At 43.0% G+C, this 16,080-nt stretch overlaps 1 protein-coding gene, 2 non-coding genes and 1 pseudogene across 30 annotated transcripts in view; all 4 read left to right on the top strand.

The window, feature by feature from the left end:
* TEX14 (testis expressed 14, intercellular bridge forming factor) overlaps positions 1–16,080 on the top strand; it is a 150,175-nt gene that overhangs the window by 75,941 nt on the left and 58,154 nt on the right. For 25 of the 28 annotated variants that reach the window (XR_015148326.1, XR_015148329.1, XR_015148328.1 and 22 more), the window contains exon 3: positions 15,232–15,346. Coding sequence is in view for 24 of the 28 variants with exons in the window: in XM_086360656.1 (XP_086216782.1) it covers positions 15,232–15,346 (115 nt within the window). In the remaining 4 variants the exon portion in view is untranslated. Of the gene's footprint in view, positions 1–13,705; positions 14,170–15,231; positions 15,347–16,080 lie in introns of those variants that run through there. The other 3 variants (XM_086360667.1, XM_086360658.1, XM_086360659.1) reach the window with 1 other exon arrangement.
* LOC147352699 (small nucleolar RNA U3) lies at positions 2,532–2,745 on the top strand. The gene has a single exon (XR_015148454.1). It is a non-coding gene; the product is annotated as a small nucleolar RNA U3 (small nucleolar RNA).
* LOC147352700 (small nucleolar RNA U3) lies at positions 6,223–6,382 on the top strand (annotated as a pseudogene).
* LOC147352701 (small nucleolar RNA U3) lies at positions 13,894–14,108 on the top strand. Its single transcript, XR_015148460.1, has one exon. It is a non-coding gene; the product is annotated as a small nucleolar RNA U3 (small nucleolar RNA).

Here is a 16,080-nt window from a genome sequence, read left to right on the forward strand (position 1 = left end):
AACCCGGGGATTGAACCCCTCGTGTCTGATGTCTCCTGCATTGGCAGGCAGGTTCTCGGCCACTAGTGCCACCTGGGAAGCCCACAGGACTTTAGCCCAGAAGAGGAATGACGGAAGGCAGAATTTGGCAAAAGGTGGTGGACAGAAAACTAAAGGTGGTGGGCACTGTTGAAAGAGTGACATCAGCTGTACATTTGAAGGTCACTCTAAAGGCTATGTGGCGGGACTTCCCTGGTGGACCAGTGGTTAAGAACCCACCTGCCAATGTAGGGGACACAGATTCCACCCTTGCTCTGGGAAGGCTCCACATGCCACAGAGCAATTAAGTCTGTGTGCTCTGCAGCCTGTGTTCTTCATCGGGAGAAGGAGAAGCCTGCACACTGCAACGAAGAATAGCCCCTGCTCGTTGCAACTACAGAAAGCCCCCGTGCTGCAATGAAGACCTGCACAGTCAAAAATGAAATGAATAAATAAATTAATTAATAAAAATAAATAAAAGCTATGTTGTGATTATACTTCTGGGGAGGGGTGGGGTGCCCAATGTGGGGACCACTGAAACACACTGCATGCATCTCCCTGGCAGATGATGGTAGGGATGATAGAGAAAGACGAGATCTGAAAGAGATGTTAAGTGGCAGGGTTGACAGGACTTGGGGGTTGGTTTGTTGATGAAACTTCAATTCAATGTCAAGAAGAAACAAAAATTTTATTTTAACCAGTCTGAAGGTTATAACTTGAGAAGCAGATTCTCAGAAAGCAATTAGAAGGTAAAGACACAATTACATACCTACTTCAAAGAATTGTACATCAAAATGACATACTGAGGGCTTCTCTGGTGGTACAGTGTACAGCGTTGGCAGGAGACATAGGTTCCATCCCTGGTCCAGGAAGATTCCTCATGCCAAGGGCAACTAAATCCTGTGTGCCACAACCAGTGAACTGCGCCACTCCCGCCCCACGCCGCAGAGTCCACGCTCTGAAACAAGAGAAAATGAAGAGTAGACCCCACTCACTACATCTCAAAACCCTGAGCACAGCAACGAATAACCTGGGCAACCAAAAATAAATAAATTTTAAAATGATTTTTAAAAAGTAAATATTAATATTTTACATAAAGTTCACCGAAGAACAGGTAGTCCAGGTGAACTGGAACAGGTACAAAGTAAGCAGTAAGTGACCAGCCTCTGCTATAGAGTAGAGCAAGAATACAATTCTTTTAAGAAGTCTCATTGCAAGTGTTAGAAGGAAAAAACATGGTTTTTTGCAACCTCCACAGAGCAACTAAGCCCAAGTGCTCTAGAGCCCGAGCTCTGCCTCAAGAAAGAGAAACCTAAAAACCTAAACACCGCAGCGAAGAGTAGCCCTGCTTGTTGATGTTGTTTTCTCCACTTAAATGCAACCTCCAAAGAGAGGCCTTCCCTGAGCACCCAAATCTGAAGTGGCCGTCAAATCCCTCTCTGGACTCTTATCATCCTCTGCATGCCTCATCGTCTCATCCTCTGGGTAATTGTTGCCATCTCTCTCCCCTAGCAGAGTGTAAGCTTTTTGTGAGAGTAGGGACCTCTGTTTGCCCAGTACCTAGAGTAATCTTTAGCACATAGAAAGCCAAACCAGGATGATGGTTAAGGTGACACCTACCAGCTCTGCTATTGACAGACCTCAGGCCAGTAACCTGAGGCCTTTCTGTGCCTTAGTCCCCCATCCATAAAAATGGGACGATTATACTTGTGTTGGTCTCATAGTTAAAGCAGTTAAAATGATGAATGGTGCTGGCAAACTCACAATAAATAGTAGCTAGTTTTGTCAGAGTTGGCACTCAGGTATTTGTCAGGAGAAGAAATGATGTCAAAGACAGCAGTCAGCTTTATTTTAACAAATCAGAAAGTGTGAACAGATAGTGCAATCCTGTGGCCAAAACCCCAAAGGTTCTGTTTTCCAGAGCTGGTTGTCAGCCACCCAGTCCCTGTCTCTGCCTTAGTCATGGTGATCTCTTATGAGAGTTTTAAAGTCTGACTTCTTGAATAGGCTTGAATGCAGCCGCTCGTGAGTTTGAGTGAACTCCTGGAGTTGGTGATGGACAGGGAGGCCTGGCGTGCTGCGATTCATGGGGTCTCAGAGTTGGACACGACTGAGCAACTGAACTAAACTGAACTGACTGAAGGTTGAGTAATCAGTGGAATCAGCTAGGTTCTCAGGAGCAAAGACCCTCCCTTTCCTTTTCAGGGGCAGGGCGGCTTTAGTCCATCTGTGCAGCAAGCGCCTCCTGGGCTTTAAAGACTGGGGTTGTGATTGGCTGTCACTCTGTATTATGTAAATTAAGTTTGATTTTTTAAAAAATGTTAAATTACATTTTCAGTGAAAATGTTCAAATGAGTTGATAAGTGACAGCATTTGAAAGCTGTATTGCAAGAGCTCTTTCTGCTTTTTTTCCCAGCAGAAGAAAAAATGGCGAAGTGGTGGGGAAACTGTGTTGCCCTCAGTGAAAAGTTCACAGCTAGCACAGACCTGGCAGCGGCCGGGGGCTGGAGATTAAGACTATACTTTCAGGGATCATTTCTATAGTTTGTTACTAGAGAAGTTTCTCTGAATGTGTAGAGCACCCGAAACCATGAGGAGGAGATGCAGTGTCCTCTCCTGAGCGTGAAGCTGGTCCTTGGTGTTGCTTCTGCAGCTGCCACTGGCCATTGATGATCGTTCTTCTCTTCCTTTGGGAGAGTAAGAGGGAGAGGACACCGTCTGAGTGGTTTCACTTACAATTGATCTTTCCCTAAGAAAAGGAATCATTTTATGTTTCTTATTTAACTCACCTGTGTTTTAGCTATGTTTTAAAAACGTGTACCTCATCAGGCTTAATTTACATAATGTAGAGTGACAGCCAGTCACAACCCAAGTCTTTATAAGCCCAGAAGGCATTTGCTGCATAGATTGACTAATGCGGGCCCCACCCCTGAAAGCTGTAAAGGAAACAGATGTGAATACCTGACCAAATGACATGCCTTTTGAGAAATCTATATTCAGGTCAGGAAGCAACGGTTAGAACTGGGCTGACTGTTAGAACAACGGACTGGTTCCAGATAGGAAAAGGAGTACGTCAAGGCTGTATATTGTCACCTTGATTATTTAACTTATATGTGGAGTACATCATGAGAAACACTGGGCTGGAAGAAGCACAAGCTGGAATCAAGATTGCCGGGAGATATGTCAATAACCTCAGATATGCAGATACCTCTTGAAGAAAGAGGAGAGTGAAAAAGTTGGCTTCAAGCTCAACATTCAGAAAACGAAGTTCATGGCATCTGGTCCCATCACTTCATGGGAAATAGATGGGGAAACAGTGTCAGACTTTATTTTCTTGGGCTCCAAAATCACTGCGGATGCTGACTGACACTTACTCCTTGGAAGGAAAGTTATGACCAACCTAGATAGCATATTCAAAAGCAGAGACATTACTTTGCCAACAAAGGTCCATCTAGTCAAGGCTATGACCCAGTGGTCATGTATGGATGTGAAAGTTGGACTGTGAAGAAGGCTGAGCGCCAAAGAATTGATGCTTTTGAACTGTGGTGTTGGAGAAGACTCTTGAGAGTCCCTTGGACTGCAAGGAGATCCAACCAGTCCATTCTAAAGGAGATCAGCCCTGGGATTTCTCTGGAAGGAATGATGCTAAAGCTGAAACACAGTACTTTGGCCACCTCATGCGAAGAGTTGACTCATTGGAAAAGACTGTGATGCTGGGAGGGATTGGGGGCAGGAGGAGAAGGGGACGACAGAGGATGAGATGGCTGGATGGCATCACTGACTTGATGGACATGAGTCTGGGTGAACTCCAGGAGTTGGTGATGGACAGGGAGGCCTGGCATGCTGTGGTTCATGGGGTCGAAAAGAGTCAGACACTACTGAATGACTGAACTGACTGACCTTATTGCCAGTGGCCTTTGTCACAGCGCTGGAGGGTTTCTCTTTTATAGCTCTGTGTGTGCTGAGTCATTCCAGTCATATTTGTCTGTGTGTCATGTGAGCTGTCTCTAACCTGACAAGTTTATCATGGGTTCCCTAGGCAAATGCACTGAAATGGGTTGCCATCTTCTTTCCAGGGTATTTTTCTCCAGCCAGGGATTGAACCCGCGTCTCTTTTTGCTCTTTACCACTATCGCCATTATTAGTCAGTGTTAAACCTCTTTTACTCTCATTGCTATTAAATGTCTGTAGTTCTTCCATGAGTTTCTCTTTATGGATCTATAGTGGCCAAGCTTTCATTGTAAGCCTAAATTAGTTCTCGGTCCTCTTGAAATATTGGGAGCGGTGAGAGGAGCAGTTTATGCTCTGGAATATGCCTCCTGTTCTTTTCTGTTCTGTGAAGTCGCTCAGTCGTGTCCGACTCTTTGCGACCCCATGGACTGTAGCCCACCAGGCTTGTCTGTCCATGGGATTCTCCAGGCAAGAATACTGGAGTGGGGTACCATTTCCTTCTCCAGGGGATCTTCCCGACCCAGGGATCGAACCTGGGTCCCCCACATTGCAGGCAGACGCTTTAACCTCTGAGCCACCAGGGAAGCCCCAGGAATATGCCTTGGTCTGTCATTTACTAGTTGTGGGTTCCTGGGAAGTTCCTTGACCCCAATCTGTCTCTCTGTGTAAATGAATACAAATACCATTAACACATAGAGCTGTCATTAACGGTGAAATTAGATAAAGCAAGGACAATAGGTGAGCACTCCTTTCCCCCTTTGTGAGAATGCCCCTCCTTTAAATGAGAAATCCCTCTTTCTCCAGTCTTTGCTGTAGCAGCACCACCCACTGAATTGCCAACATGTCAATCTTTGAAACCTCTTTCCCTGACACCCCACCCCTCCTCCTGCAGCAAGCCCACCAGTGAGTCCCATCCTACTAACTGAATTTCCAGAGCAGCCCACGTTTCTCCTCCTTCCTTGCAAGCTACCATGATCTCTCCTTCAGACACCTTGCTTGCAGTGGCCTCGGAACTGGTCTTCACAGCTTCCAGCCTCTCAATGGCTTCCCTCACACTTAAAATCCAGCCTCCCCGGGAGTTGGACTTGCCTAGAAAATCCTCAGACATTAGCCTGCCTGCTCTTTCTCCTACCCTGTGTTCTCTAGCTGTCTTCCAGTTACTGGAACACACAACCTTGTTCCTTTCTTTGGGTCATTGTATTCATTGTTTTCCCCACTTAAATGCAACCTCCAAAGAGAGGCCTTCCCTGAGCACCCAAATCTGAAGTGGCCGTCAAATCCCTCTCTGGACTCTTATCATCCTGTGCATGCCTCATCATCTCATCCTCTTGGGTAATTGTTGTCATCTCTCTCCCCTAGCAGGGTGTAAGCTTTTTGTGAGAGTAGGGACCTCTGTTTGCCCAGTACCTAGAGTAATCTTTAGCACATAGAAAGCCAAACCAGGATGATGGTTAAGGTGACACCTACCAGCTCTGCTATTGACAGACCTCAGGCCAGTTACCCGAGGCCTTTCTGTGCCTTAGTCCCCCATCCATAAAAATGGGACGGTTATACTCGTATTGGTCTCATAGTTAAAGCAGTTAAAATGATGAATGGTGCTGGCAAACTCACAATAAATAGTAGCTAGTTTTGTCAGAGTTGGCACTCAGGTATTTGTCAGGAGAAGAAATGATGTCAAAGACAGCAGTCAGCTTTATTTTAAAAAATCAGAAAGTGTGAACAGGTAGTGCAATCCTGTGGCCAAAACCCCAAAGGTTCTGTTTTCCAGAGCTGGTTGTCAGCCACCCAGTCCTCGTCTCTGCCTCAGTCATGGTGACCTCTTACGAGAGTTTGAAAGTCTGACTTGGACAGGCTTGAATGCAGCGGCTGAGATTGAGTAATCAGTGGAATCAGCTAGGTTCTCAGGAGCAAAGGCAGAGACCTGCCCTTTCCTGTACAGCTTTCAGGGGCGGGGGGGCTTTAGTCCATCTGTGCAGCAAATGCATCCTGGGCTTTAAAGACTGGGGTTGTGAGTGGCTATCACTCTGTATTATGTAAATTAAGTTTGATTTTTTAAAAACGTTAAATTACATTTTCAGTGAAAATGTTCAAATGAGTTAATAAGTGACAGCATTTGAAAGCTGTATTGCAAGAGCTCTTTCTGCTTTTTTTCCCAGCAGAAGAAAAAATGGCGAAGTGGTGGGGAAACTGTGTTGCCCTCAGTGAAAAGTTCACAGCTAGCACAGACCTGGCAGCGGCCGGGGGCTGGAGGTTAAGACTATACTTTCAGGGATCATTTCTATAGTTTGTTACTAGAGAAGTTTCTCTGAATGTAGAGCACCCAAAACCATGAGGAGGAGATGCAGTGTCCTCTCCTGAGCGTGAAGCTGGTCCTTGGTCTTGTTTCTGCAGCTGCTGACACCGTCTGAGTGGTTTTGTTTATAACTGTTTTATATTAGATGTTGCCTTTTTTTGGTTTTATTTGTTGTCTTCAGAGTTATTAATCTGAATGTGTTTATTTTCACTGAGAGAAATCTTGTGAGTGGTTTCCTTCAGTTGCTCAGTTGTATCTGACTCTGCAATCACATGGATTGCAGCACACTGGGTTTCCCAATCCATCATCAACTCCCACAGCTTGCTCAAACTCAAGTCCATTGAGTTAGGGATGCCATCCAACCATCTCATTCTGTTGTCCCCTTTTTCTCCTCCTTCAATCTTCCCCAGCATCTGAGTTTTTTCCAGTGAGTCAGTTCTCTGCATCAGGTTGGAGTTTCAGTTTCAGCATCAGTTCTTCCAATGAATATTCAGCAGGACTGATTTCCTTTAGAATGGACTGGTTGGATCTCCTTGCAGTCTAAGGGACTCTGAAGAGTTTTCTCCACCACCACAATTCAAAAGCATCAATTCTTTGGAACTCAGCTTTCTTTTTAAAGTTCAACTCTCACATCCATACATGACTAGCTTTGACTAGATGGGCCTTTGTTGGCAAAGCAGTGTCTCTGCTTTACTAATATGCTGTCCAGATTGGACATAGCTTTTCTTCCAAGGAGCAAGTGTCTTTTCATTTCATGGCTGCAGTCACCATCTGCAGTAATTTAGGAGGGCCCCCCCCCAAAAAAAAAATCTCTTACTATTTCCATTGTTTCCCCATATGTGGTTTCCATACATATGTTCTTTATGTGGTTAAGTAGATTTTTCTGCTAGTATCTTGTTTTTTGGTTTTCATTTCATGTATTTCTGGAGGTGAAGTTTGTCTGTCTCTAGCAGCTGAGCCTTTTTTTCTCCCGCCTGTTCTGGTCAATGGGTACTGAAGTATCCTTCATTTGATTTTTTTGAGTGAAGGGTTTTTGTGGTTTACCTTTTCCTGGGTAGATTAGGTTTGAAATATGCTGTAAGGAGGGCTTCTGAGGTAAAGGATAAGCTTGCAATGCAGGTGGGTTTGATCCATAGGTGGGGAAGATCCCCTGGAGGACTTGGCAACCCACTCCAGGATTCTTGCCTGGGAACTGCCATGGACAGAGGAGCCTGGTGGGCTACAGTCCGTAGGGTTGCAAAGAGTCAGACACGACTGAAGTCACTGAGCATTTCCCACAGGCTGCAGGGAAATACATATGCAGTCTAGGCTTTGATACAAAATTAGCTGACACTCCGATCTTGTTATGAGTAATAGGATAGGAAATTGCTTGGAAAAATGGATTCAAAGTAGCTTTAAACTTAATATTGATATATCCTTAGTTGTTTTAAGATGGTTTCTTTACCCCCTCAGTGTTGATTTTTTCTTTTATTAGGTTAGTTTAACTAAGTGCATTTTAAAATCAGCCTTTTTAATATATAGTATGCTGATATTTTTATTTTCTTCATCTAAATATTTTTCTTTTGAACCTCCCTTTTAAATTATTTCAGGCTAATAGATCATATATTTTTCCTGACATCTATCTTCAAAAGCTACTCTAACTTTTTGCTGGGGCTGTTAATACATTACACTTGTCATTGCACCCTGAGCTAGAGAAATCAGCAAAATCTCTTAATTCTACTGATTATTATATATTGTTCTCTTTAGGTAAAAGCAGGCTTAATTTCCTGTTAGAGGTAGTAATGCCTTTTGAAAACTGCCCTTATTTAAGTGCTTACATTCAGGGAATTCCCTGGTAGAGATGGTTGGATGGCATCACTGATTCAATGGACATGAGTTTGAGCAAACTCCAGCAGGAGTGGTGAAGGACAGGGAAGCCTGGGGTTGCAAAGAGTCAGACATGACTGAGTGACTGAGCAACAACCACTGGTTAGGACTCCATGTTGCCACTGCCAAGGGTTCAATCCTTGTTGGGGAACTAAGATCCCACAAGTCAAGTGGGATCAAGTCAAGCCAAGACTTATCAAGTCAAGCCAAGACTTTTCAAGTCAAGCCAAGAAAAGAAGAGAGATAAACAGTGAGAAATAAAATATTTCCTGTCATATAAGTAAACAAGGATGTCACAGTAACCAGCAATCGCAGCCCCCACAGATGTGAGCTGTGAGCCCTGAGGAAACTCAGGAAGAACGTCTACCATCCGTTGAGCAGCTGTCAGACCGCAGCAACTCCCCATGGTGAGCTCTGAGGAAGCTCAGAACCGAGACTGCTGGCCCCAGTTAGCTGAGTGAGTATCAAAGGAGTGTTTCCTTGAGCCCAGGCTCTTGCCTCATCCATAGACAAGCACTAAATTCCTTCACTTGAAATACCTGGTTTTCTTTAATTAAGAATAATCTTTTGACGTTCAGACTACCTGCCCTTTGTTGCAACACTTCTATAGAACCTGGCTCCTCCCCTCGCCTCCTCAGAGCAGTTCTCTCAGGGTCAGTTGAGATGCTATCTCCCAGGCTGGAAGACCTAAAATTTCCCACCACATAAAACAACTCTCCACTTTTCGGTTGTGAATATTTTTTTAAATCCACAGCAACAGCATATATTCAGCCAATTCAGGTTTCATGCCAGTAAGTTAAGCCAGTTTCCCCTTGCAGTTTCACTTACCCTGGTCCCTGTACTTAAATTTTTAATTATCACTTTTGTCCTATTTTTACTTTTCACTTGAGTTCATGGCTTTAAGAAATCACTTGTCAGGAAATATCTGGAACATGCTTTCTTGAGTGATTTTTTAAAAAAGTATTTTTCTGTTAAAAAAATTGTTTTTGTTTTTGTTTTTTTTTTGGCTGCTGTGCAGCCTGCAAGATCTTAATTACCTGACCAAAGATTGAACCCATGCTCCTTGCAGTGGAAGCATGGACTCCTAACCACTGGACCAACAGGGAAGTCCCTGTTAAAAATGTTTTTATTACAAAAATGGGGACTTCCCTGTTGGTACAGTTGGTCCAGGGACTTCCCTGTTGGTGCAGGGAGCCCAGTTCTATCCCTGGTCAGGGAACTAGATCCCACATGCCACTACTCAGAGTTCAGATATCTCAGCTAAAGATTCCATGTGCTGTGATGAAGACCCAGTGTGGGTGCATACTTAGTCATGTCTGACTCTTTTCAGCCCCCTGGACTGTAGCCCACCAGGCTCCTCTGTCCATGGAATTTTCCAGGCAAGAAATACTGGAGTGGGTTGCCATTTCCTCCTCCAGGGGATCCTCCCTACCCAGGGATCAAACCTGAGTGTCTTGTGCCTTCTACATTGGTAGGCAGATTCTTTACCACTGTGCTACCTGGGAAGCTCCTGGTGCAGCCAAATAAATAAATATTAAAGAAAAATGTTTTTATTGGGAAGCCCTGATGCAGTGGTAAAGAATCCTCCTGCTAATGTAGGAGACTCAAGAGATGAGGGTTTGATCCCTGGGCTGGGAAGATCCCCTGGAGAAGGAAATGGTAACCCACTCCAGTAGTCTTGCCTGGAGAATCCCATGGACAGAGGAGCCTGGTGAGCTACAGTCCAGGGGGTCACAAAGATTCAGACACAACTGAGCACACATTCCCAGGGCTTTGACAAAGCAGGTTGGTAGCTGGGATGTCCTTCAATCTTTTGTTACAAAAAATAAGCTATTTTAACCAGTGGAATCAAAGATATACAAATATAGTCTAAAATTGCTAATCTGCCTTTATGAAATTGGTATCACACTATAATGTTCTGTAAGTTGCTTTTCTCATTTTTTTGAAATTCATATATTTATTTCAAGAAACAGGAAAAGACAACAAAATCATTCAAAATCACTATCAGAAGAAATTCAGAGCCCTCTCTGATGGTGTTTGTTTCGCCTTGTTTTTGTTTTTGTTTTTTTTTCGCCTTGTTTTGTTTTTAATGCTTAAGAAAGTAGTAGTGGATAAAAAAGTAGTGGGTGAGTTGATACTGTAAGTTTATTCATTTGATTGTTCATTTAACAAACATGATCAAAAGGATTTTATATTGGAGCAAACAATAAAGGAGTGAACAAATAGCAGTTAGTGTGTGTGTGTGTGTGTGTCTGTGTGTGTGTGTGTGTCTGTGTGTGTCTGTGTGTGTCTGAAGGATAGAGTATGTACAAGATGTTTTAGGAAGTAAGCACTGAAAGGCAAATTGGACCAGACTCTAGAATGCCATAAATTCCAGGCTAAAGAGCTTCTCCTGAAACACAGTGGGGCCCCATAATCCTTGCCACTCGTGTCTTCAGCCTGCCTTTTGTCTGTGGAAAACCTGTGTTACCTAGTGTGTGTGTGTGTGTGTGTGTGGGGGGGGTCCAGCTGCTCGCCGCTCAAAAGCCAGTAAATAGGCCAGGTTGGTGGAAAGAAAAATTTATTTTATTTCAGATGCCAGCAACTTGGAGGGTGGTGGACATCTGAGAGCACCTGTATCACTTGCACAAAATAGATTATCATTTGAAAAACTTTATGTATTCATTTTTGGCTGTGCTGGGTTTTTGTTGCTGTGCCTGAGATTTCTCTAGTCGCGGTGGGAAGGGGGCACCTCTCTGGTTGCGGTGTAGAGGCTTCTCGTTGTGTTGACTCTTCTGGTTGCGGAGCGCCAGCGCAGTAGTTGTGGTGCAGGGACCTAGTTGCCCTGCAGCATGTGGGGTCTTCCCAAACCAGGGACCCAACTTGTGTCCCCTGCATTGGCAGGCAGATTCTTAACCATTGGACCACCAAAGAAGTCCAACATGGATTATTTTTTAAGCTTAAATCCCATTACTGGTTAAAAAAGTGTTGGGGCCAGTCAGAATGGCTGCGATCCAAAAGCCTACAAGCAATAAATGCTGGAGAGGGTGTGGAGAAAAGGGAACCCTCTTACACTGTTGGTGGGAATGCAAACTAGTACAGCCACTATGGAGAACAGTGTGGAGATTCCTTAAAAAACTGGAAATAGAACTGCCTTATGATCCAGCAATCCCACTGCTGGGCATACACACTGAGGAAACCAGAAGGGAAAGAGACACGTGTACCCCAATGTTCATCGCAGCACTGTTTATAATAGCCAGGACATGGAAGCAACCTAGATGTCCATCAGCAGATGAATGGATAAGAAAGCTATGGTACATATACACAATGGAGTATTCCTCAGCCATTAAAAAGAATACATTTGAATCAGTTCTAATGAGGTGGATGAAACTGAAGCCTATTATACAGAGTGAAGTAAGCCAGAAAGAAAAACACCAATACAGTATACTAACGCATATATATGGAATTTAGAAAGATGGTAACAATAACCCTGTATACCAGACAGCAAAAGAGACACTGATGTATAGAACAGTCTTATGGACTCTGTGGGAGAGGGAGAGGGTGGGAAGATCTGGGAGAATGACATTGAAACATGTATACTATCATGTATGAAACCAGTCGCCAGTCCAGGTTCGATGCACGATACTGGATGCTTGGGGCTGGTGCACTGGGACACCCAGAGGGATGGTATGGGGAGGGAGCAGGGAGGAGGGTTCAGGATGGGGAACACGTGTATACCTGTGGCGTATTCATTTCAATATTTGGCAAAACCAATACAATATTGTAAAGTTTAAAAATAAAGTAAATTTTAAAAACCTAAAAAAAAGTGTTGAAATTTTAATTTTTAATATTTATAAAGTAGGTGTTATTTGCTAAACTCTGTTAGATACTTCAAATCCATCATTTTAGCTCATATCCACTCATTGATTGAACCCCCTAATGTTGCCTGCTTGCTTAGATTTTTGCTTTTCCCATTTAATAGTACATTTTGTCTATCTGTATTCTAACTGATAGAGATGTAATTCATTTTAGTTAACTGCAAGATTTTATTATCTGCATTACCATAATTTATTCAACTGTGCCTGTACTGGTAGATATTAAGATTTCTTTTTTGGCTGTTTGTTTTATTAGAAACAATGCTTTGATAAAGTACTTTGTAATAAATTTTTACATAATGGGTTTTTAATACTCAAAGTGGGATTTCTGGGTCAAATTTTTAATAAATATCGCTACGTTGCTTTCCAAAGGCATTGTAACTGTTCACACTTCCAGTTGCATTTAGGAAAGTGTCCCGTGTTCCCACCTCTTCTGCAGCACTGAATATTTTCTCATTTTTCAATTTTTTTTCAAGCTTTAGAGGAAGTTTATTCTTCTTCCCACTGTTTGAACTCAGACATCATGTTGTATTGGTTTATTGAATATTCCAGAGTAGGGTGAAATATCCATCATTTCCAACATTCCTGGCAGAACAGCTTGTGCAAAGGAACGTGATGAACACGAGGGGCTGAGAGACTACAGTCCATATGGTCTCAAAGAGTTGGACACGACTGAAGTGACTTAGCACACATGCACACACATTATGGCTGAAGTGAGGGGGGATTTGGTGCAAAATAAGGCTGGATAGACTAGTGTGGGCCAGACCCTATGGGACTTGGTAAACTGTTTAGAGAAAGGCTATCTTTAGCCCAAGAGGTGGGAAGTAACTCTGAACTAAAAAAAATGCACAACGTGAGAGTTGAGAGTCAAGTTTTATTTGGAGTAATATGAGGACTGCAGCCTGGGAGACAGGATTTCAGATAGCTCAGAGAAACTGATCCATAGAGGTAGCGGGAAAGGTCACTATATACGTGATTTTGGTAAAGGGAGGGTACATTCAATCAAGCACATTTTTTTTTCTTAGAAAGTTTCTGCTGATCTCGTGAAGCTTCTGCGAGTCACGAGAAAGTGTTGTCACCACGAAGGATTTTAGTGCTTTTCTAACTATGAGGAGATAGAAGAATTGGGCTCATAAAGTGAGCTCCTAGAACATCTGTCTGAGGACCTATCCTGCCAGTTTTCTCCAAGCACAGAGTGCCTCATTTCTGCTCTCCACCTCGAACTCCTTCAGGGTGTGTTAAAGATCAGCAGCACATGATTTAAACCCTGTAGAGGTAGGTAGCAAGCACCCATGGCAAGCGCCAGATTGTAGCTGACACTACCAAAGCTTTAAGCAGGGGAATGACCTACCGTTCTGCTTATTTAAACGTAATTTTTATCTACATAAAAATTCCTTGGTTTGGGGGAAAAAAAATCCCGAACAATATTTCTATTTTGGCCTTTTGATCATAGCATAAAGCGGTCTGCAAATGTAATAGGTTTTGGCTTCAGTTTGTTCCTTTCACTATCCACTTGGTCCTCTCGTGAAAGGCCTCCTTGCTTCGCCCGCCCATTTCAGAAGAGGCGGAAGGCTCAGCCTGCCGCGCAGTCTGTAGTCGTCAGCCTTTTACGTAATCCTGATGCTGCGGGTCTGCGGGGACAAACGGGGAGGGGTTGGAAAGAACTGGCGTGTGATTGGCTGCTTAAAAGCCGTATGTTAATTAAGTAGCAATTAGAACTGGCCTCTGAACCGGTGAGAGTGTTCAAAAAGATTTGTCAGTCTTTGGTAATGCAAGGATTCTTTAGAAAACACATACCACATGCCAGTGTATATTTTCAGAGGAAATGCGCTTTAAAAAAAAAAAAAAACTCACCATCAGTGCAATATGTGTGCCTTTTGTACACCTCTTGAACACGGGGAGTGTGTGGTTAAGACTATACTTTCAGGGATCATTTCTATAGTTCGTTACTAGAGAAGTTTCTCTGAACGTGTAGAGCACCCGAAACCACGAGGAGGAGATAAAGCGTTCTCTTCTGAGCGTGAAGTCGGCTTTTGGTGTTGCTTCTGCAGCTGCCGTTAGCTATTGATGATCGTTCTTCTTTTCCTTTTAGGAGATGAAGAGGGAGAGAACGTAATCTGAGTGGTTTCGGGTATTTTTTATGATGGTGTTGTATGAGTAGCTTTTTATTAGTACTTTTTACTTGGGGTATGTGGTTTTTTATTCTAAGTTATTGTAGGTTATTATTTACGGAGTAGTGTGCTTTCTGTGTTTGTGGTTTACGCTTATAAGCCGCGATTCAGTTCAGTTGCTTAGTTGTGTCCGACACTTTCCGACTCCGTCGGCCGCAGCCCGCCAGGCCTCCCTGTCCATCACCAGCTCGGACTCCATCCAAACTCCTGTTTATCGGGTCGATGACGTCATCTAACCGTCTCATTCTTTGTCGTCCCCTTTTCTCCCGCCTTTAATCTCACCCAGCGTCGGGGTCCTTTTTCTAGTGAATCGTTGGGGTTTCAGCTTCAGCGTCAATCCTTCCAATGAATATTCCGGACGGATTTTCTTCAGAGTGGACTAGTTGGATCTCCTTGCAGTCCAAGGGGCTCTCAAGAGTCTTTTCCAACACCACAGTTCAAAAACATCAATTCTTTGGTGCTCAGCTTTCATTATAGCCCACCTCTCACATCCATACATGATTACAGGAAAAACCATAGCTTTGACTAGATGGACCTTTCTTTGTTAGCAAAGTAATGCCTCTGCTTTTTAGTAAGCTGTCTAGGTTGGTCGTAACTTTTCGAAGGAGCAAGTGTCTGAATTTTATGGCTGCAGTCACCATCTACAGTGATTTTGAGGATATTGACAAGTTTCAGTCCTTTGGGTCACAAACAGTTGGACACGACTGAGTGACTTTTAAACATTTTTTCAGTTACGTTTATGTTACTGCCTTTTGATCCCATGTCTTTTTAGTTTGCTGAGTTTGTTGTGTGTACACATCTCAAGGTATCATGAATTCCCTTTTATGTTGTTTGAAGACTGAGAACATTTTTCATCCCTTTTCTTTTGTTCATGTAGTGGAGTGTAGTTTTCAGCAGGCATTTTCTGGAAACAACATTTTGAGTGTGTAAACCCTAGTTTCTCTTTAGTTGATTCTGTGTCCTTTTGTGTTACTATCAGTAATGAGGGCTTTCATTTTCACTTTAATTAAAAAATACTGTATAAAGGAATTTTAATTTTTCTCTTGTATTTGCATTGATCCTGATATTTGCTTTGCAGGAATTTATGTTGATGCAGTTAACTCCTTGGGCCAGACAGCCCTTTTCATTGCAGCATTATTAGGCCTTACAAAATTAGTTGATGTCCTGGTGGATTATGGAGCAGATCCAAATCAGTAAGTATAATAAGATCACTATCTAGAAAATACACACTAAAGATGAATTGGAGTGTTTGGAAACTAATTTAACAAGATATTAAAAGAAGCTTTACTAATGTATGTTGATGAACTACATTTGTACACTTATATTGAAATATGCTTTATTTTATTTTACTGGTTGCACAGCTTGCCGGATCTTAGTCCCCTGACCAGGAATTAATCCCAGGCCCCCAGTGGAAAATTGGAGTCCTAACCACTAGAGTGCTGTGGCTCAGATGGTAAAGCATCTGCCTGCAATTTGGGAAACCTGGGTTTGATCTCTGGGTCTGGAAGATCCCCTGGAGAAGGAAATGGTAACCCACTCCAGTACTCTTGCCTGGAAAATCCCATGGCTTGGAAAACCCCCTGGACGGAGGAGCCTGATAAACTACAGTCCATGGTGTTGCAAAGAGACACTACTGATCGATTTCTTTAAAAGCCTCTTAAAAAACCCACTAGACCACCAGGGAATTACCAGAAACGTGATTTTTAAACTGTTAATAGTTTTCTGAGCAGTTTTACTAGGCCCTATGAAATAAGTGAACCTCACTACTCATTAATTATTTTAGTCATTAACAAGTACTGCTTGTATAGTTCCATCCACATTATTCTTTGTATGACTCATTTAAAAGCACTTTAACGTACCGACAGCTAAGTTCGTAATCAGTGATACTCAGCATTGCCTTGTCAGGATGACATTTGTAGTTGTGGTT

The sequence above is a fragment of the Bos grunniens genome, chromosome 19 (genome assembly GCF_055505025.1).
Source record: "Bos grunniens cultivar Pamir isolate PY7600 chromosome 19, Bosgru_T2T1.0, whole genome shotgun sequence".
In the NCBI taxonomy this organism is placed as follows: domain Eukaryota; kingdom Metazoa; phylum Chordata; class Mammalia; order Artiodactyla; family Bovidae; genus Bos; species Bos grunniens.